Here is a 23,695-nt window from a genome sequence, read left to right on the forward strand (position 1 = left end):
CATCTCTCTCAACTTTCTGGTTTAAAAGCCCACATTTGCATCTGTTTCCTACCTATCCTGTGACTAGTCTAGTCCAGATACAGACTTGCTGTATCCAGGACTATTTGTAAGCTTTTGAGTGGTGCCAAAGGCTAGTTCTCTCCTCTGCTGCACTTTTACTAGCTTATTAGTTTAGCACTTTACCAGACTTCTTGTAGCAATTATTGTAGCAGACAAAAGTGCTACCAGCACTAAACGTTCTACAAGGAAACAGATCCAGTGCTTATTATTAATGCCCACCCCTCCAGGCATGTCTAAAGGTCAGTTCCCTGTTGTGCTTTCTCCTATTAGCCTGGTGAACTTGGGCATCCTGAGGCAATGTAGCAACTGCCTCATGTACAAATTAGAAGCCACGCACTCTCCAGCCAAGACTGGAGTAGCTGGTCAAGAGGAGAAGGTCAGCACTTGCACCACACCACATGGAACACTAGCCCTTCAGAAGACACACTAGCACTGCCTTCACATAAAAACACAAACCAAATACCCACCTTCGCGGAGGCTCTCAATAAAAATCTACCCAAACAGCAGAGACCTCCAAGGCAGAAACACAACACAGCACTAATCATGTGACACATAACTCTCCTAAACAGTGTGCCACTCAACCAAAGCCCCTAAAGCAAAACAGCATGCCCATCAAACTAGTCATAGGTGACTTGATAGTGAGACACACTGATGTCCCACTCATTAGGTTGAATAAGGAGAAAGTAACAGTCATCTGCCTGTCAAGTGCCAGAATCCACCTCTTAACGCACGCACTTAGATCCCTCAACAACAGGTACAAACATGACTCAGTCATTGTACATGTGGGTGTGAATGACCTGAGATGTACCTCCCTGGACTACATGAAAAGAGACATGGAGGAGCTCTCGGATTATGTAGCCCAGGTGGGTATGACCCTAGCCCTGAGCAGCATCCTACCATCACCCAGAATGATACCACAATACAAGCAGAAAATGATTGATTTCAAAAATTGGCTAAGTTTCTGGTGTCTTTCTAAGGGGATCCAGTATCTGTCTGCCTGGGAATGACATGATTGACAGACATCGATGCTTTGTCAGAGATGACCTGCATCTGTCACCCCTGGGCTACTGGATACTGGCCAAGGCTCTTGCCACACCTATAATGCCTTTTTTAGGCAGTATTCCAAAGACCAAATTACCACCGTAACAGCTACAAACAAATGCAATCTGAGCGTCATGCTGCTCAATGCTAGAAGTCTAAATCTCAAAATGCACTTGCTTGAAGGACTCCTTAAAATGGAGAACATCGACATTTGTGCTGTAACAGAGACCTGCTTTAATGTAGCAAAAGCATCCCTACACTAACAGGCCATAACTCATGCCAGACCTTTCGGCCCCAGAACTTGGACTGAAACTCCAAAGGCAGTGGTGGTTCCATATTCATAAAAGATGCGCACACCTCCAGACTGGTAGCCCAACCTAACGCATCAGAGATACTTGAGGTGCAGCTAACATTGGGTAAGACAGCAATTCAGGTCATAGCCTGTTATAAGTCCCCAACCATGTCCCAAGACTCACACTCCACGTTCCTAAGCACCCTGGAGAATATTAGAGTCCAACCTAACACTCTCGTACTAGGCAACTTCAACTACCCCTCCATTAACTGGGAAAACTACTCGTGTACCAGTACACCTGCCCAGTGTTTCCTGGAGTTCATTAATTCCAATACCCTGGACCAGTTCGTTCTTACTCCCACTAGAGGAAGCAACATCCTTGACGTGGTCATTATCAACGTGGGTGACCATTGCTCTACACCAGTAGTCACCTCCTCCCTGGTTAGATCCGACCACAAACTAATCACCTTGGAAATCCACATCCCCCCCACCCCCCTCGCAAAGGTAACCCCCATGAAAAACTTCTCCATAGCTAACTTTGGGCTCCTAAAAACAGAGGTGACTAACTTCATGGCACCCATGCAAATGGAGAATAGTTGCACGACAGCCGAATCATACACCAATGCACAGTACGAACACGTACAAAAATGCAGGGATCTCGCCATACCCAATAGAATCAAGATGCTCTCCTCCAAAAAAAGGAAGCCAATCTGGTGGTCCCCTGCCATAAACAAACTCTACAACAGAAGGAGGAAACTGATGCAGAATAAGGTGAAGTCCCAAGACTGGAAAAATTCCCTTATCAGTCTCAACAAAAAGTTGAGATCCCTCATCAAATCCTCTAAAGCTAGCTATGAAAACAGAATTGCAGTAGATAGTAAAGACAACTACATGGGCTTCTTTAATTATGTAAAGAATCTCCACGACAATACCAAGATTTGCTCTGAGATACTGCACTGTGGTACCTCCTATATCGAGCCAACAGATATTGCCAATATACTGACTGACAGATTCAGTGCCAACTTTACCTCTCCCCCCAAAGAACCAATGACAATACCAGTAGATTGCCAGGCATCCAGTATTATTGCTGCACAGGTTAAAACAGCACTGTCCAAGGCCAAGAATACAGCTTCTATGGGACCTGACAATATCCCTGTCTGTGTTCTACATGAACTACAGAGTGAACTGGCACCTCACCTGTATGCCATATTCAATCACAGTCTCACCTCAGCCTTTGTCCCTACCGAATGACGTACTGCTACAGTCATCCCTCTCCACAAAGGAGGAGTGACTACAGACCCTGGGAACTATCGCCCCATTAGCCTGATGAGTCTGATATGCAAAGCCATGGAACACATCATCATGGACCTAATAAACAAGGATATAGGGAATCTCCAAACTATGGATCCCACACAGTTTGATTTGGTGAAGGGTAGATCATGCCTGCTTAACTTGGTCGACTTCTTTGAGGCAGTCACCAGAGCTGTGGATGAAGGCAAGGTGGTTCATACAGCCTACCTTGATCTGGCCAAGGCCTTTGATATCATTCCCCACACAGGAATCATAGAAAACTCATTAAGCTAGGCATCAACCCCTATATCACTAGATGGGTTGCAAACTGGCTCACAGATAGGACCCACAGTGTGAAAATAGACTGCTGAGTACTCATGAGTGGAGTCCCAGAGAGTTCAGTCCTGGGTCCTCTCCTGTTTGGTATTTACTCATCTGAAGTCCAGGCCAACATGAAGGAACTCTGGCTACAAAGTTTGCAGATGATTGCAAGTTGGGAGCTACTATTAACTACCCAAGTGATGTTGACATCCTACAGAATGGCCTCACTGAGACCAACAACTGGTGTCAGAACCATGCCCTTAAGCTCAATGCCAAAAAATGTGTCATCATCCCCTTTGGGAAAAACCCGGTTCCCATGAATTACCACATTGATGGTAGTCCAGTGAACACAGAAGGCGTTATAACTTGGAGTCAGCTACTTTCATACAAACTCCAGCTGTACTCGGTTGCATACCGCCTACTCAGAGGTGATCTCTGCCTGACATACAAGGCCATGTCCAACCCAGAATTGATGGGCATGCTCCACCTAAAGAAAACCATATCCCCTCGAGTCACACGCTCCAGGGATCTAAACCTCACCACAACAATAAATAGGACATGCTGGAGGGATAGATTCCTGTCCCAGAGACTTCCCATGCTCTGGAACAAGAGTCCAGTCTACATTAGGCAAAGCTTCTTGCTAACCCTCTTCAAGAGAAACCTTGACGAGTAAATGGGAAACAGAATGTTTACCCCAGGGATCACTTCAATGGCTCTGCTGGACAGAGACACAGGGAACTAATCTAAGGGGGCAGCGATAGCCAACACATTCCGGCTAGGCTTATAAATGCCTACAGGCAGATAGCCTAGTATCTATCTATGAACCTATAAGAGCTCTGGAAACACAGGTTGACAGCAACCTCTCTTTTGATCACCACATTGCCACTGTGGTCAGAAAGTCTTTCTATGTGGCACATCTCATTACTAAGGGTTTTGCATCCAGGAAGAAAGAGGTCTTTGTCTCCCTCTACTCTTCCCTCATTAGGCCAATCATTGAGTACAATGCCCTTTTTGGTATGTACCTCACTAGCCACCTGCAACAAGTGGAGAGGTCACAGAAGTACCTCACAAAGAGAATCATAGGCCTTAAACACTTGTCCTGTATGGAGAGACTCAAAAAACTCCAGCTATTCTCTGTCTCACATCTGCTACTTAGAGGCGATCTCTGCTTGACTTATAAAGCCATGTCTTACCTAGCTCTGTTAGAAATGCTACATCTAAATAAATCCCAATCCTTCCGCACCACATGCTCCAGAAACCTCAACCTCATTACTAGAGGGATAGGTATATAACCTAGAGACTGCCCATGCTATGAAATAGACTTCCCATACATGTTAAGCAAAGCACCTCGCTGACCCTGTTCAAGAAAAATTTGATGAGTGGATGGGAAATAGAAAATTCACCCCAGGGATAACTCCAGTGGCGCTACTCAACAGAGGCACTGGGAACTAAGGTCGGGTGGCACGATGCCAGGGTAATCCTATGGCTAGGCTTGTAAAGGCCCCAGGGCCATTAGCCTAGTACACACCTATGAACCTATGTAGGTTGTTTATTTTGTGTATTAATCAAAAACAATAATACAGTCAGAATATTTAAACATTTAAGAATATGGATTTGTTATAGAAGTGTGAATTTTGAAGGTCATTACTAAGTGCGAAACAGATGGGAGGGGATTGTTGTCTCCAAGTCAGACGTCATGGTCTTTCCCAAAAGAGGAGAGATGACTCACTGCAGGTGAAGGGGAGGTATTGCCTCATGTGGAGGAGATTGGGTGTCTTGAGGTCTTAGCCACTAGGGAAAGTAGAACAGCCTGGGGGATTGATGGATGGAGGGATGGATGCGTGCACAAACTGGGGGATTGACGGACGGACAGGTTCAGTGGCAGCAGTGCTGCAGGCATTGCCCAAAGCTGCAGGGGTGAAGTGAGGGATGAGTCATAGGTTCAAGCTCTCAGTTTATAGTCAGTGGATGTCCCCATCCTCAAGTGTGGTCACAAGCTTAGAGCTGTGATCAAGGGGGATGAATGAATTGCTTCATCTCAAAAAATCTAGATCCCTCAGAGCCACAAGGGCGGGAGACTTAAACCTCGACACTGTTATTAATAGGACGTGCTGGAGGGATAGATTCATCACCCAAAGACTCCCTATGCTGTGGAACAAAATCCCGGTTTATGTGAGGCAGAGCACCTCGCTGGCCTTCTTCAAGAGGAATCTTGACCAATGGATGGGAGATCGCAGATACACCCCAGGGGTTACCTCAGTGTCACTGCTCGACAGAGCCACAGCAAAATAATGGGCATAGTTTCTTCAAACTAAAGGGGTGGCGTAAGCCACAAAACTATGGGCTAGGCTTATAAATGCCCTCGGGCAGATAGCCTAGTATGAACCTATGAACCTATGAACCTAATCTGTTCTAAACTTTTATGTTCTAACAGAAAAAAATACTTCAAAAAGGTACATCAATGTACATGTAAATTATGACTGGGCAAAGAATACATAGATTGGCAGAAAAGGGAAACAGGAAGAGACGCTAACGTTTTTGGCAGATTTTTTTGATGTGATACTGTATGACATATCCATGAAAATCATAAGAAGGCAGGATTTTGTATAGTCTGTAGAACAATTAAGTTTCCATGCAAGGAGCAAGATTTCAGGGGAAGTCTAACTTAAGCAGCCTTTTGATTTCAACAGCCCTCTTTGCAAAAGTTGAATATCTCCTGCACTACCAGAGTAAAACTAAGAAATAACCATCTGTAATTACAAAGAGCTACAACTGCCTCTGCCCCTGTTGTGGGACAACGATAGAGAGGATGTGGTCTGTTGCCAGTGAATTAACTTTATGTTAAAGTTCTTTGGAAAAATACTTTACTTGAAAAGATGGCTATATTATTTTACTATAAATCATCTTAAAAATAGCTAAGTTTTCATATTTAGCATGACTTGTAGTTGCTGTAGTAAAGGAACAACCCATTTTTACCCTTTAATAAGACACGTTTTATTGCTAAACTCAGCTATATCTTAATATTTCTAGTAGAAACAAAACATGAAACATTGCTTTTGCTGAAGAGTTGGGGATGGTAGTAAGCTATTACGTCTCTTCTTTTCTTGAGTTGATTGGTCTTCGTCTTTGTTTTATAGCCAGTCCTTATTTTTTAATTCTTTTTATTCAGTGCTGTCTGCTCACTCGTTTCCTGCAGTGTGAGAAATTATCTCAGAGGGTGTCATTCTTACAGCCATCAGGGGATTTTCTATTTAGGCTCAAACTCCACTCCTTGTTGGCTCACATGGATCCCTACATGAACACAAGGGCCTATTAGGCCCTCCCCCTTCATTTAAGTGCTCTCACACATATGCTAGTAAGAGATGCCATCATCATTTTAGTAAACTAATCCCATGTCTCAGATTATGGCTGTTTTTTCTTGTGAACATCTGCTTGCATTGATAAAACAACCACCAGACTACCATTTCCGCTCCTTAGGATAAGCGTCCTAGCATTTGGTGGTCGGTCCTCTCTTCCCCTACCCAGCTTTATTAGCACCTGCTCTATTATCTGAACTCAGGTCATCCAGGTCATAGTCACGGCTTTATCCCTTATGCCACAAAGCTGTGTTATAACCAGTCATGTTGGCGTCTTATTGGACTGAGAATCCAAAAAAACAAAAGCGAGCAGGAATGACATAAAACCACAATTTAATGTTGTAAGCGCTTTCGGAAACAGACTGTGCTTTTCCTTCCTCAGACAAAGAACAGTCATTTTAAAATGCTTATAAAACAAACATAAACCTCCGTTCATAAATTTTAATACAAATCTAAAACCACAATTCATTAATTGTAGCATAAGTTTATCCATACCAAAAATAAATATTCTAAAATTATTTTTAAACGGAGGTTGCTATGGGTTCTTGAAACCCAAGAGTTGTTCAGCTTGTAATTCTTTGAAAAGGTTAAATCATGGAGCCTCTTTCTTTAAATATTTGATTTTTAGGTTAATTAATTAATTAATTGGCACTTTATGTTTGTTTTATAAGCATTTTAAAATTAATGTTCTTTGTCTGAGGAAGGAAAAGCACAGTCTGTTTCCGAAAGCGCTTACAACATTAAATTGTGGTTTTATGTCATTCCTGCTCGCTTTTGGTTTTTTGGATTCTTAGTTTGTTGTTTTGCCTTTGTGTTTGTTCATCTTATTGGACTGAGCTATTTTAATTATGGAAAGCACCAAGGTGCTCAATCTGCAGTTCCATCAATGGCCACAATGATGACAAGGCAAAGACAAGTTCTATGTAAAGTGTCAATATCATTTAGGTACTAGCCACATAGGATAGGAAAACAGCACATATGCTATAACCTATTAGCTACCAATAGGAGTAGGTATGCAGATCAGGTATGAAAGATGAGACTTATCCTATTGTAGCTTGGATGAATAGCCTATGACATACTTTTATGACCCCAGTTTGAGTTAATTAACAGTGATCTCTGTATTAAAGCAGATAAATACTACATGTCATGTAACCATAATTTAGATCTGACAAAGCTTGTTTAAGGGCGAAAGTACTTATCTATTTGTTTTTCAATAAAGAAGGTTTGATTTCTAAATTTCTAAGCCCATTATAATTGCTTGATTACTCTGAAGTCTGAACTGAGCTTGTCTACATGGCATGGTTCTTTTTTCTGATTTTTTTTAGGATTCTCAGCCAGCAGCTTTGTTTCTCACAAGTACCAGTTTACACACACACACACATATATATGTATACACACGCATATAAGATAGCAGTAAGCTTCTTCTTCAGTTTTTGGACCTGGGACAAATACCATAGAACATTCTCAGTGTAAACAGTACCTCGAACAATTCCATAGGAAAATGTCCAAGACTGACTGGTAGAAAAGTTTGCTGTATACAGCTATAGTCAGTAAATGACTTGCAGCCCACCTGCACCACTGTGTGAGCCTGTAGCATAGACTGAGATAAGACTGCATTTTTTTCAGCATTCAAGGATGGTGAAAACATTAAACAACATGCAAGCAGCTTTACTGTTTATTAATAGAAATATTTTCTGTTTTTTAAATATGCACATATAATCTTTTTTATCAAGCTTTTTCTTTCTGTGGCACCTCTAAAAAGGGGCTGTCCTCCCAGTCTGACTATCCCTGTGAACAAATGCTAATATGCTAATATATATATATATATATATATATATATATATATATATACATACATGGGAGCATTAACAAATCCTGAAAGCCCAAAATCCTGAGACCAAAATCTTGAAAGTTCAAAATACTGAAAACTCTAAATACTGAATCTCATAATACTGAAAGCATACAGGATACCAACACTTACTATATTCCAGCACACGTACATATAGAAACAGATAAAAGACAAACCATATTACTCTTCTCCAAGTATAAGCAGGGGGCAAGCCACCCTGTACCCCCCACACCCCCTGCTACTTAAATATATCAACTCCATGATTGCACTTAGTGTAGTGAATTGCAATCTTGGAGATTATATATTTAAGTAGCAGGGGATGTGGGGAGTGCAAGGTGGCTTGCCCCCCTGATTATAGTTGAAGGGTAATACGTTTCTGTATGTACTTGTGCTGGAATAAATAAGTGCTGGTATCCCGTGTGTTTTCAGTATTATGAGATTCAGTATTTTGAGGTTTCAGTATTTTGAACTTTCAAGATTTTGGTCTCAGAATTTTGTGTTTCAGGATTTTGGGCTTTCAGGATTTGGTAGCGCTTCACATACATACATACTGTGTCATAGCAGTAAGTAATTGTTTGTGTCTCGTTTCAGGTTAACTCACCCGATGATGATGGTGTTTTGGAAGGAAACTGGTCAGGTGATTACAGTGATGGAACCAGTCCAACCTCCTGGGTGGGCAGTGAGGACATTCTCCTTCAGTACCATAAAACTCGCAAGCCTGTGTGTTATGGGCAATGTTGGGTGTTTTCTGGTGTTACTACAACAGGTACATTTAACATAATATATTCAGGCTATTTTCTAGCTTATAGTTCACAAAATGTCTTCTCTCTAGGTAGTCTGTCTTTTATTGCATCTTTCTGTTGAAGAAGCTCTACAGTTATTGTATGCATTATTGAAGTCTTGAGTTTGGTACTAAGGCTACTAATATGGCATCTCCTCCGAGTATATCACCTTTTGTTGAATAAATGTTATGTTGCACCATATTCTGCCAATAAATTACATCAAGGGAATGTTACAGTGAAGACAAACAAAAAACCAAAAAAGAAGTGCATCGGGTCAATATTATATTCTCAATGCCCGAATCGAATCCAACATTGTCGACACGAGAATAGCAAAATGCAGAACATCAAATGGGTAAACAGAAATCTCTGTAAGGGGAGAGTTCTGTTTACTTCAAAGTAGTGCAGTTTCAGAGTTGGTATATTTAAGTAGCGGGGGGTGTGGGGGGTGCAGGGGGGCTTGACCCCTGCCTACACCCTTTAGATTTTCTTTTTATTTATTTATTTATTTTAATGAACATTCAAAATTTTAATAGTCCGATCAATAAAGGTCGACCTTCAGTGATTCGAACTATTAAACTTTCGATGTTCTAATATAGACCCAAGTGCATTCACACAACCCCACAACTATATATATATATATATATATATATATATATATATATATATATGTGTGTGTGTGTGTGTGTGTGTGTGTGTGTGTGTGTGTGTATATATATATATATATATATACACACACACACTACACACACACATATAGATATATCGTGTGTAATATATGTAATATATATGTGTGTGTGTGTGTGTGTGTGTGTGTGTGTGCATGTATATATATATATATATATATACATATATATATATATATATATATATATATATATATATAGATATATATATATATATATATAGATATATATATATATATATATATATATATATATATATATATATATATCTCTAGGGTCTGTATTAGATCATCAAAGTGTTAATAATTTGAATGGTCTAATATCGACCTGAAAACAGCGAATGCTGAAAATAGTGAAGATGCAGATAACCAAATTTTTTCCTAGGGAAAGAATTTGGTTTTCCGTTTCTGTGGCTTCGCTTTTTTCAGCACTGTAGTGGAAAGTTACAGGTTGGGTTCAAGTAAGTGTGCGATTGTGCGGACGTTAGGGTTAGGGTGGGATATGTGAGTTAAGGTTAGGGCGCAGGTGATGTGAGTGTGCGATAGTGATATACTTTAGGGTTAGGGCGGGGTATGTGAGTTAGGGTTAGGGCGCGGGTAAGTGTGCAATAATGACGGACTTTAGGATTAGGTTTTGGGTTAAGGATAGTGGATAGATAGTACTGTATGTACAGTTTAGTGTAGGGTTAGATGTAGGATTTTAAGTGTATGTGTGTGGATTGCTGTTTTTTTGGTGTGCTTGTGCTGTGTGTGTGTTTCTCGGAACAGTGAATTTTTTTCCCAGGGAAAACATTCACTGTTCTGAGCTTTTGATGTTTTTAGATTTCGTGGTTAGAAGTTCAAGGTTCTTGTATTCAATGATGAGTTGTTTTGTTGAACTGATATAGACCATATATGTGTATATATATATATATATATATATATATATATATATATATGTGTGTGTGTGTGTGTGTGTGTGTGTGCTGTGTTGTGATGCTGTTAGGGAAAGGGTTTTCATATAGTAATGTGTAGGGTTTGGGTTAGGGTCAATGTAAGTGTTAAGGGTAGGGTTAGCACGCAGGACTAAGGTGGAAAAAGACAAAGACAAAGTGTTAATATAAATTATTATGTAAATATTGTTATTGCAGTGTGTTATATCGTGAAGAGTTTTGACTGTCAATTTTTAGCTCAGCATTCAGATATCAGTAAATAGTTATTAAAGGCGGTGGTGTTTCCATATTCATAAAGGATGCACACGCCTCCAGACTGGTAGCCCAACATAACGCATCAGAGATACTTCAAGTGCAGCTAACATTGGGTAAGACAGCGATTCAGGTCATAGCTTGCTATAGGCCCCCAACCATGCCCCAAGACTTGCACTCCACGTTTCTAAACACGCTGGAGAATATTAGGGTCCAACCTAACACTCTTTTACTAGATGACTTCAACTACCCCTCCATTAACTGGGTAAACTACTTATGTACCAATACACTTGCCCAACGTTTCCTGGAGTTCATTAATTCCAATGCCCTGGACCAGCTCTTTCTTACCCCCACTAGAGGTAGCAACATCCTTGACCTGGTCATTACTAACATGGCGACCGTTGCTCTAGTCTACACCAATAGATAGCTCCTCCCTGGTTAGATCCGAGCACAAACTAATCACTTTGGAAATCCACATCTGTCCTACCCACCCCCCGCAAAGGTAACCACCATGAAAAACTTCTCCAAACCTAATTTTGGGCTCCTAAAAACAGAGGTGGCTAACTTCACGGCACCCATGCAAGTGGAGAATAGTTGCGTGACCGCAGAACCATACACAATGCACTGTACTAACACGTACACAAATGCATGGATCTCGCTATACCCAATAGAACCAAGACGCTCTCCTCCAAAAAAGGAAGCCAATCTGGTGGTCCCTGCCATAAGCAAACTGTACAACAGAAGGAAGAAACTGATATGGAATAAGGTGAAGTCCCAATACTGGAAAAACTCCCTTATCAGCCTCAACAAAAAGATGAGATCCCTCATCAAATCCTCTAATGCTAGCTATGAAAACAGAATTGCAACAGATAGTAAAGACAACCACAAGGCCTTCCATAGTTACATAAAGAATCTCCACGGCAATACCCAGATTTGCTCTGAGCTACTGCACAATGGTACCTCCTATACCAAGCCAACAGATACTGCCAGTATACTGGCCTACAGATTCAGTGCCAACTTTACCCCTCCCTCCCCAAAGGGCCAATCACAATACCAGTAGATTGCCAGGCACCCAGTATTACTGCTGCACAGGTTAAAACAGCACTGTTCAAGGCCAAGACTACAGCTTCTGCTGTGGGACCTGACAATATCCCTGGTTGTGTTCTACATGAACTACAGAGTGAACTGGCACCTCACCTGTGTGCCATGTTCATTAACAGCCTCACGCCAGGTTTTGTCCCTACTGAATGGCACACTGCTACAGTCATCCCTCTCCACAAAGGAGGAGCAACTACAGAACCTGGGAACTATCACCCTATTAGTCTGAAGAGTTTGATATGCAAAGCCATAGAACTCATCATCATGGACCTCATAAACAAGGATATAGGGAATCTCCAAACTCTGGATCCCACACAGTTTGGTTTTGTGAAGGGTAAATCATGCCTGCTCAACTTGGTTGACTTCTTTGAGTCAGTCACCAGAGCTGTGGATGAAGTCAAGGTGGTTCATACAGCCTACCTTGATCTGGCCAAGGTTTTTGATACCATTTCCCACTCAGGAATCATAGAAAAACTCACTAAGCTTGGCATTAACCCCTATATCACTAGATGGGTTGCAAATTGGCTCAGAGATAGAACCCACAGTGTGAAAGTAGCTGACTCCAAGTGAGACTGCTGACTAGTCACGAGTGGAGTCCCACATGGTTTGGTCCTGGGTCCTCTCCTGTTTGGTATCTACTTCTCTGAAGTCCAGGTCAACACAAAAGGACTCTTGCTGACAAAGTTCACAGATGATTGCAAGTTGGGGGGTATTATTAACTCCCCAAGTGATGCTGACATCCTACAGAATGGCCTCACTGAGACCACCGACTGGTGTCAGAACCATGGCCTTAAGCTCAATGCCAAAAAATCTGTCATCATCCTCTTTGGGAAAAAAAAACAGTTCCCATGAGTTACCACATTGATGGTAGTCCACTGAACACAAAAGGCGTTATAAGAGATCGGGGAACACAGGTTGACAGCAACCTCTCTTTTGATCACCACATTGCCACTGTGGTCAGAAAGTCCTTCTATGTGGCACATCTCATTACTAAGGGTTTTGCATCCAGGAAGAAAGAGGTCATTGTCTCCTTCTACTCTTCCCTCATTAGGCCAATCATCGAGTACAATGCCCCATTTGGCATGTGCCTCACTAGACACCTGCAACAACTGGGGAGGCCACAAAAGTACCTCACAAAGAGGATCCTAGGCCTTTAACACTTGTCCTATATGGACAGATTAAAAAAACTCCAGCTATTATCTGTATCATATCACCTACTTAGAGGCGATCTCTCCTTGACTTACAAAGCCATGTCTGACCTAGCTTTGTTAGAAATGCTACATCTAAAGAAATCCCAATCCCTACGTACCACATGCTCCAGAGATCTCAACCTCATTACCACAATTAACAGAACATGCTGGAGGGACAGGTTCATAACCCAGAGACTGCCCATACATGTCAAGCAGAGCACCTCGCTGACCCTCTTCAAGAGAAATCTTGATGAGTGAATGGGAAACAGAAAATTTACCCCGGGGATAACTCCGGTGGCTCTACTCGACAGAGGCACTGGGAAGTAAGGTCGAGTGACAGTATGCCTGGGTAATCCTATGGCTAGGCTTGTAAAGGCCCCAGGGCTATTAGCCTAGTACACACCTATGAACCTAAACCATTGGTAATTAGGCAAAATTCACTGGGCAAAAATACTTTCCTTGGAAAGTCACTCAGGAATATTTGGTATTTCCATGCTATACTGAAAATCATACAATATGTAAATGGAAGTCATGGGAGTAAACTCTAATCCATAAGGTGTGCCAAGCTCATTACCTGCCTATTACTTTAAGCACTAGTACTGTATGCCATGACAATAAATGAGCATACCTCCCAGTCTGATTTACAGTTATCTTTGTCTAGTGGGACTACCCATTTAAAAAGTAAGTAAGTCCCAGCTCAGTGGTCTATGACTCTAGTTACAAATACAGAAGCTGTAAATCATGAGCAAGCCTAGTGGTTTATCATTTGAGAATAGTGGTGAGAAGACCATCCATGTATGAGATAAGATCTATTTACAGAAGTGCCTAGCCAGTTACTGTTACTGCAGCCTGCCTCCACAACACATGGTTCATGGGTGCTAGCTGTAAAAATGTCACTGTGCAAACACTCACTGCAGTGTGCTGCCATAATACATGGTTCAGGAGTGCCAGCTGTAACAGTGTCACTGTGCTAACACTCATTGTAGTCTCCTCCATGGCACACTGTACAGGAGAGATAGGTGTAACAATGTCACTGTGCTAACATTCACTGCAAGTATATAAGTCTTACTGTCCTAACACTCCCCACAGAGTGCTGCCATGACTGGAGGTCACAAATGGCAGCATGAAACTGAACAGTAAGCTTATATAGTTAGTTAGTTGGTTAGTTAGTTAGTTAGTTAGTTAGTTAGTTAGTTAGTTAGTTAGTTAGTTAGTTAGTTAGTTAGTTAGTTAGTTAGTTAGTTGCATTAATTTATTTAAACTGAAGTGGCAATTGTCAGATAAACATCCCAGCTGAAAAGTTAACTGTTTCATTTTTGTTGTCATTTCAGTCTTACGTTGCCTTGGTATCCCAAGCCGCAGTGTCACTAACTTCTCTTCAGCCCATGACACAGATGTAAGCCTCACCATGGACATCTTCTTCGATGAGAATATGAAGTCACTAGAAGACATGAACTATGATTCTGTCTGGTAAGGAACTGGGAAGGGAATATATCATAATTCTGTTGATGCCAGGCTAGCTGGCAGGGAATAATTGAAGCAGTCACTGGCCAAGTCTCCTGTTCATGATGGAAGGTTCAGGAAGACCTAATTCCATTGACCTATGGATGAATTTACAAGCCTTACAGCTCAGCTGCTTGTTTGTAGGTGGGAGTGACAGACATTCTGAAATCACTGCACCTCTTGTTAGGGATCTTAACCAACTGCAAAATGATGGCTCCTAACATCCAGCCCACTGCTTCTGAATATGTAGGCATCTAATCTGTATCACTTTATGAGTGCATATTGTTAATGTTGTGTATTTATAAATTGGATGCAATAAAGACGTGGTTTCAAAAAGAGAGAGAGAGAGAGAGACAGTATCGCTTAACCTGTTTCCTTTCCATGTCTTTACTCCTCTTTCAAGATTCACTGAAGATTGACAAGCTTTAAAAACTAATGTATATATTGTGCATTACATTCTGCTTGATTGTACATTGCACTGTGCTTGTTCACGAGAATCTATATACATTTTTTTCTGTGTAAGTAGTCTGAACTATTTTGCTATTGCTTACATTTTTGTATTTTAGTTTTTGTGAAATGTTTTGTATTTTACCTGGGTTGAGGCAGAAATTGGTCAATATTGATCAGTACACTACACCAGTAAACAAATATAAAGAAATTCATTCATTCATTGCCATGCAACATCTCATGCTGCGGGTAAAACAGTTGAGAAACTGTGGATGAAATGAAACTCTCACTTGTTTTTTTTAGATTGAAATTTCTGCTTTCACTAATGTTTTTGACCTCAGAGCTAGAATAAATAAATAAGGGTGTAGACTGGCACAGCTCCCTGCATGGAAGATGAAGGTGTGTGTGTGTGTGTGTGGGGGGGGGGGGGGGCTTCTCCCTATAAAAACAGTGGTTTCTAACTTGGATTTTGAGCTGAAAAAAATCTGAGGCGTCCATTTGACCTTGTGTCCCTTGACTAGCTATTCTTTACTCATAAGACAGTGCTGTTTCGTGAGTAGAGTGGTTCATGTGGCAACATAAAACGGAGCTGTTCCACAAACGAACCATCCCAGGAGAGAGTAAGACAGTACTCTTGTAAATTAGAGCGTCTCCACAGCGAGTATTACAAGTTGGTTGTGTGATGCTAATAGCATCCCCTGACAGTGAGGTTTTAAAGTCTGATCACAACCACAAAAGCAACATACTCCAATGAGACAAATTACAAGCAACATTTGGAGTGCTAAATTGAGGGCTCTAATCCTTATCTTATGTTTTTTCCCTTGTACAGGAATTTTCACGTGTGGAATGATTGCTGGATGGCAAGACCAGACTTACCTCCAGGATATGGTGGCTGGCAAGCAGTGGATGCCACTCCCCAAGAAACAAGCAGTGGTAAGTAATGATTGCCAGGAAGCACAGACTTATCTGTTTGAGCCGATGAGTTGCACGCTGTGTCCCAGTGTGTTGATCGTTAATGCGCTGCCATTATTACATTGGAACTAGTTTTCAAACACTGTGAAAGAAGCCACAAAGAAATGCACTGTTTCCCTGTGCTCATTATCCCTTAATACTGCAAATACAGGCTGCATGCATATGGTCCTTACCCCTGCCCCTAACTCCACAGTTACACCTGACCTTAGAAAAACCCTTCCAGTAATACCATCACTACATGACATCTCAGAGACAGAACACATAAAAACACATAGATACACACACGCACAATGTAACACATCTTTTACCTAACTTAACCCTTATGCTAACACTCACAGTCCCCCACAAAAGCTGTCATACACTATCCCCTTATGTATCCATAATCCACACACACACACACATACTTATACACAGAAATTCCTAACCCTCTAATCTCCAAACCCATACTAACCTACAAAATATGTGCATGCACACACACTATATATATATATATATATATATATATATATATATATATATATATAATATATATATATATATATATATATATATATATGTGTGTGTGTGTGTGTGTGTGCGTGTGTGTCTGTAGCTTTGTGTGTAGTGTAAGAGAGATCATTGGAGGAGAAGAAACACTCACTATCCCCTTGAAGGGAGAAGTCATGCAGTGAGGCCCAGAATCTAGGATACATCCCCTTTTGGTAGACCAAAAGGGGAGTGTTTGAGGGCAAATAGAGTGCATTGACTACTTAGGGTCAAAAACAGAGGATGAAAGAATCACAGACAGAATAAAAGTGAGGGATAAGAGCAGAAAGGTTACACTGTTGAGAGAACCTGTCACCGTCACAAAGCATATCTGGCAATGTTAAGCTTCAAATTAGAGAGAGTGGGAGATTAATTGAGGTCTTATACCATTAAGAATTCAGTCAGCTGTTATGGGACTGGACTTCAGAAAGTTCAGGATTCCTGGTATGATCATATCTAAGATACAAGGGGAGAGATATGGCCAGGTGGTATGGGACTGCACCAGAAAGTTCAGAATTCTAGATGTGGTAATGACTAATGCAAATGATGTCAGAGGTATCCAGCTGTTACCGAATTGCACCCCAGAAAGTTGAGCATTCTAGACATGGCCCTAACTAAGACTCAGGGGTTAGGTATGACCAGGTGAAGCTGACGTAAGCCAGCTGTGATCATACCCCTGTGTGGTTCAGAATGGGAGAAAGGGTGAAACCCCAAGGACAGACGGTGATGGTGTGGGATTTCAGGGTGTATTACACTACACTAGTAGAAATAATCAAAGATGATGTAAGTAACTGAATGCAACCTGAGAGAGTGATATATTTATGCGAATAGCTCATGGACATGAGGGTTCAAGGAAGAAATTAAAACATAAAAAAGAGTAGAAGATTAATGTGGCTGTACAGGTATATGAGACTAGCAATAAGGAAAAGTGAGAGTATGCACAGAAGCTGGAACAGAATGGGTGGAAAGGTGTTGAGTACACAGTATAAGAAGGCTAGAAAAATGGCAACAAAGATGTTAAGGCAGCAAAGGTGCAAGTCAAAGGAGAGTTGGCAGAACAGGCCAACAAAAGGAACAGGAACTTTTTAGGTATGTTGTAGAGAAGAGGAAGGGAAAGGCAAAACTAGCCATGCTGAGTTATATATGAAGATGATCTCAAAAGGCAGGGAACAAGCAATGCTACTTAATGTACATTTTGCCTTTGTCTTTATAACTTTACTCTGTATCTGTATTTCTGTAGGTTCATCTTTTTGCTTTTCACACTATGATTCAATCCATGGAAGGGAAGATTACTTGTTAAGAGGGCAGCAGTGGAGAATGGGAATAGCATGGGACATAGGCAACAGGTAGTCAGGACCAACTACATCTTTGAGCTGCAAAAATACTTCTTCACAGAGAGGGTTGTAGACTCACAAGATGGACTACAGGAATGGGTCATGAGCAACTAGTTAACATAGACTTTCAACAGGGCATGGGGCAGGTGGAAAAGGGTAAAGGAAAGGATGGAATAAAGGTAGAATAAAGAAGGGAAAGATGAAGCAAAGGTAAAAGGGAGAAGGGAAGGGTGAAGTAAAGGTAAACTGTTAAATGTACTTAAAGAGGCAGACTAAAAATAACTGCAGCTTTTGCCATCAGAAAGTCATACTGCAAATGTTGGATTGATGCACAGAAAACAAATCAGTCAGTATTCTTGAATATGTTGCAGCACTGAAATGATCACATATTCTTGTTTTACAAAGCACACAAGAGCCTCCAAGTAGACCCCCAAATCCATGTTATCAAAGAAACACTGGTATCATAGAAATGACTCCACTTATTAAAGATTGACTATAACAACAGCACTTCATGTACGGTTGCACAGGTCTACTTTAGTAGATCGAATTGACATAAAACTGAAATGCAAATAAACAGGACGAGACAATTGCAAACTCACAACAAGGAACATTTACCATGTCAAAACTACTAAAAATGAAACACCAGCTGTGCATGTCACATACCACTTGGAACTTCTGAATGGAGATCACAGTGCACTGAGAAAAAAAAAAACAGCTGCTCCATTTAAAGAATTGATTTTAATATAAAAATGTACCATTTCAACACTTCTGAATGGAGATCGCAGTACAGTGAGAATCAGGAAATTTACCCTTTTCCCCACTGTAGTATGATCTTGGAGTTGGTATATATAATTTGCAGGGGGGGTGTGGGGGTGCAAGGGGGTTTGCACCCCTGCTGAAACATTGAAAAGGGTACATTTTTGTTTTATGTCTTTAAATGAAGCAGCTGTTTTTTTCCTCAGTGCACCACGATCTCCATTTTGAATCTCCCAGTGGTGTGACATGCATAGTTGGTGTTTCATTCTTACTATTTTCAGCATGGTAAACATTTATTGTTGTGAAGTTGCGATCTTTTTATCCAATTTATTGCATTTTGGTTTTGTGTCAATTCAATCTACTAAAGTAGATCCTACTGCACTCCTGCTTTATTCCAAGATCACTTCATCCCTTCTGGAGCACATTGTTTCTTGCCTTCATGACTACTTTTAATTTCATCCCCTGTGCCTTGCTCCATGACATATATTGATGGAGACCTTAGTATGACCCCCAGCCATCAAGACTCAAGTAGCAGGCCCCAGGCTGGAGGAGTTATACAGGAAAGGGAAGGAGGAAGGAGTCATGGCCAACTCACCTCTCACAGAGGTTAAGGAGGTCTGTATGCATAAGCTGTTGTGATTTCCTCCAGTGGAAATTGGGGGAAACCGCCATTCATATTTCCTGTGAAGAGGTGGGGCTACTTGGTGCTATGTCCCTTGCAGAAGTAAAGGAGATGGCCTCCACGGTTAGCCTATTGTACAACTTCTGTCACAGCTTGTTTGAGTCCATGCTGGGGTTAGGGAAGGCAAGCAAAAAGCCAAACCATCCATGATGGCTGTCTGAATGATTACCTCTCTGGGCTGCTCCAGTGATGGGAAATTAATGGGTTCATTGCTTGGTAGCGTGCTGATGAGCAGCAGGCTGTGGGAGCAAAAAATGACAAAAAGAAATTATGCTCTTCCCTAATGTTATAGAGAAAGAGCACTTTAATGACTAGTGAGATTGATTTTACCGTTTGCTTTACATTTTACAATGAACCTTCAAAAAACAATATAACCTTCACTACCTCAAATTGAGCTGCATCCAGGGCCTTAAGTGCTGATATGCATGTGTATTTAGATACGCTCTTTAATGTGAACAATCACTCCTTCTTCAAACATGACTAAAGAAGAATCATACCAAAAACTTTCGTTAATTTGTAACCATAGATTCAATTCAACCTGAGAAAATGCTGAAAACAAACAAGGCATGACAACCTGATTATGTAGCCACTGTTTATTGAGAAAAGTTAAGGACTTTCATTCCCAAAGCGTGACGGAACTTCATCAGATGCAGTACCATTACACTGTGGGAACAAAAGCACTTAACTTTCCTCAATAAACTGTTGATACTTAAAACTTTCCCTATTTCATTCACTGCTAAATTTTCTCCAGTATTGTTTCACATAGTCACCTTTGGAATTTTTTTATCTGTTCTTACCTAGCAAGAATGGCTTGAAGGACAACTCTTTACTAGGAGATAAAATGGAGTACTCTCAGATTATTTTTATTTATGTATTTATATATATATGTGTGTATTTTATTATGTTTCACTGCAAAATGTATTCAGGACAAATCTGTATACATGATTGTTGTTTAAACATCATTGCAAATTCAAGCATTTCTTGAACATTAACTTCAAACCTTCATTTTAACTATACAATATTTGCCAATTTACATTTTAGTGGTTTGGAGTCTGTGTGTGTGTGTGTGTGTGTGTGTGTGTGTGTGTGTGTGTGTGTGTGTGTGTGTGTGTGTGTGTGTGTGTGTGTGTGCGTGTGTGCGTGTGTGCGTGTGTGTGTGTGTGTGTGTGTGTGTGTGTATGTGTGTGAGAGAGAGGCATGTTCATGTTTGTGGCTTGTGTGCACATGTACAGGTCTATGTATTCTGCACATTTCTGAGTTGCACGTGTGTGTGTGTGTGTGTGTGTGTGTGTGTGTGTGTGTGTGTGTGTGTGTGTGTGTGTGTGTGTGTGTGTGTGTGTGTCTGTGTCTGCATACATGTGCATCTCCTTTTACTTAGACATGAAACTGACATACACATAATATAACCAGTATTTTTGTTTTCTATTACCAGGAACTTACTGCTGTGGTCCTGCATCCATTCTGGCAATAAGAAATGGTCTTGTCTTTCTCAAACACGACACCCCATTTATTTTTGCTGAGGTAAGGACATCCCCATCATCACTGCTTTACCTGTTTGTGTACATGATAGTTTTTTTCTAAGTGCAGTTCATCACAGGGCTTTTTTTCAGAGATGATAAGGATCCCACGTAACATAACCACGAGATGCCTCTACAGTGTACAGTATGTGAAACATAACCAGATTCACCTTTCCTTTACTCTATAGAATGAGATTCCCTAAGCACACCTCTGTCTTTCCCACAGATAATCACATATTTTCCCCGAAGAAAGGGATTTTATGAAACCCACTCACCAGTGAAACCCCTTCTTGTAATGCACTGTATTATTAGATTTCCTAAAGTACCTCATGTAAATCATGCCTTTGATATTCTTGGTAAGGAAGTACTGTGTTTTTGCCCAAGCTGGGTCATGTGTTTTGGCAGATATATAGCAAATAGCTCATCATATTCTATTATGGTCCTAATAAGGGAGAAGTAGAGAGGAAAAATAACTTCCTTGGATCTAAAGATGGTTTTATGACATTTGATAAAAAACACAAAATGTTGAATCACAAAATGTCAGAAACATAAACTATTGAAAATGGAATTTGCCTTTTCCCCACTGTTGCACAGTCCTAGAGTTGGTATATATTATTAGCCAGGGGTGTGTGTGTGTGGGGGGGCTTACTGTCTGCAATAAATAGGTTTTCAATACTTTGTGTTTTTGACATTTGTGCATTTCAACATTTGTATTTTTGATCAAATTGCATAGAACCCTAAAAGAGATACCTTTGATGATCAGCTGGGCTAGGTAGAAAGACTTTCTGACTATAGTAGATATATGGTGGTCAAATGATATTTTATTGTGTCCAACATTGCCCAGGTCCCTAATGACCATGTCAGTTTTGAGTGGGTGACATTTATATAATATACACATGGTGCTTGTGTGTCCTAGAGGACATAGTATTACACTTTTAGCATTACGCCGTGGCTCTCTAACCATAGATTAGTTCATTTTAGGTCCTCTTGAAGAATCTGGGAGACCTCTGCAAAGTTAATGACATCTCCAAATTTGTAGTCATCTACAAACTTGGTCAGCCACAGAACCTTAACATCAGCCTTAATCTCAAAGAAGTAAATACGAAATAGAAGCAGTCTTTTGCACAGATCCCTTGGGAACCACACTAGAAACTGTCCTATTAGAGGACATCATGCCCACAATCCAAATTGAATGTGTTCTTTTACTGAGCTAATTCACTATCCAGTGAGTTGCATACTGGTTTATATTTTGTTTGATTAGTTTGTCAATAATGTTAGTACATGGAATGGTATCAAATGTCTTTGTCAGGTCAAGATAAATCATGTGCACTTGCTTGCTACCATCCACTGACTTTTTCAAAGTAGTCCAAGTTTAACATGCAGAAACTTCCTTTTACAAACCAAACCCAAACTGATTATACATACATTGTTTGCTGCCTGGGTCATGGCTGAAAGGGGTCTATGGACTAGTCATCTTACCCATTTAACAAACAATAAATACAAATAAAATACATACTCTGAGGATACAAGGTAGACAGATCTGGTACTGAGACAGAAGCATTATTTCAAATAAAGGGTCAGATGTGATTTTTGCAGCATTCCTGAAGACATGGTAGGATAATAAAAAAGTGACTGAATTCAGGAATGTGTGGGACAAATATATGGCAGTGCTTTTGAGAAATGGACAAAAGCATCTGTGTATTTAGTGTTATCGGCTTTATCCATTAAAATAAGTGAAAAAATGGGGGGTGGCAGGAAGTTTGTCTGCAGTCAGAATGTATGTTTCTATTATTGTGAAAAAGTAACAGGACTGATTCTCAACAGTAACAGCAGTGGCCTAACTGAATTAATGGAGAGATGTAGTGCCCTTAAACAGTACGGCTAATCTCATGACCAGGCCAAAGCAACAAGATAAGGATTTTCTCAGAGAGTGTAGACGCCATCACTAAGTTAAAAATTCTTCTTGTTGCCAGTTTGAACCCTAAAGCACAGCCCAGACAGGGCAGTAACAGAGCAGATATTAATTTACATGTTACACATAAAGCAGAGTTTCAACAGTCGTACTGTAACCCTAGCTGCTCTAATATTTTGGACAGACTTCAGTGCCTTTAAATTGTACTGTTCTACATTTGGTTTATTACCCGTTACTCTCTTTGCCATGTGTATTACATATCTGTTGTATAGTCTGTGTATGCACACTGTATATGCCTTACTGTATGTTCTTTACAAATGCTTTGTACTAGTATCTAGTCCCTAAGAGTTGGTCCAGTTGTTCAGGATTTGGGAACTTAAGCAGACAGTGACCTAAATGTTGAACAATATGTGTCTACCATTGTAAGAAAGGTCTTCTATATTGTACAGCGTATAAACAAAGGGATTGTTTCCAGATCTAGGGATGTCATTGTTCCCCTTTACTCAGCCCTCGTGAGGCCAGTTGTTGAATATAATGCCCCTGTGTCATGAATCTGTCTGGACACATGCAACAACTGGAGCATCCACAGAGATACCTTACTGAAAGGATACAAGGCCTAAAGAAGATGTCCTACATGTTTGACTCAGTCTGTCACTATACTCAAATCCTACAGACTGCTAAGAGGTGACCTGTATCTGGCATACAAGGTATTCTCTGACCCATTACTGTTTGATTTACTGCATATCAGCAGGTCAAATGGCTTCAGAAATACTTAGCCTAGGGATCACCAGGTATATCTCACAGAGGATACCATTGTTGTGGAACAGACTCCCTATCCACATAAAACAAAGTTCATCCCTGTCATAGATCCATGGATGGAAAACAGAAGATTTGCTCCATGA

At 40.7% G+C, this 23,695-nt stretch overlaps 1 protein-coding gene across 1 annotated transcript in view; it reads left to right on the forward strand.

The window, feature by feature from the left end:
• The window catches only part of LOC122790742 (protein-glutamine gamma-glutamyltransferase K-like), a 134,374-nt gene that overhangs the window by 81,854 nt on the left and 28,825 nt on the right, over positions 1 to 23,695 (forward strand). Inside the window, exons 7-10 of the mRNA XM_044058336.1 lie at positions 8,801 to 8,975; positions 14,477 to 14,615; positions 15,925 to 16,028; positions 20,797 to 20,885. Of these exons, the coding sequence (XP_043914271.1) occupies positions 8,801 to 8,975; positions 14,477 to 14,615; positions 15,925 to 16,028; positions 20,797 to 20,885 (507 nt within the window). The remainder of the gene's footprint in view (positions 1 to 8,800; positions 8,976 to 14,476; positions 14,616 to 15,924; positions 16,029 to 20,796; positions 20,886 to 23,695) is intronic.

Source organism: Protopterus annectens, chromosome 16.part0 (assembly GCF_019279795.1).
Source record: "Protopterus annectens isolate FY-2018-M chromosome 16.part0, PAN1.0, whole genome shotgun sequence".
Classification (NCBI taxonomy): domain Eukaryota; kingdom Metazoa; phylum Chordata; order Ceratodontiformes; family Protopteridae; genus Protopterus; species Protopterus annectens.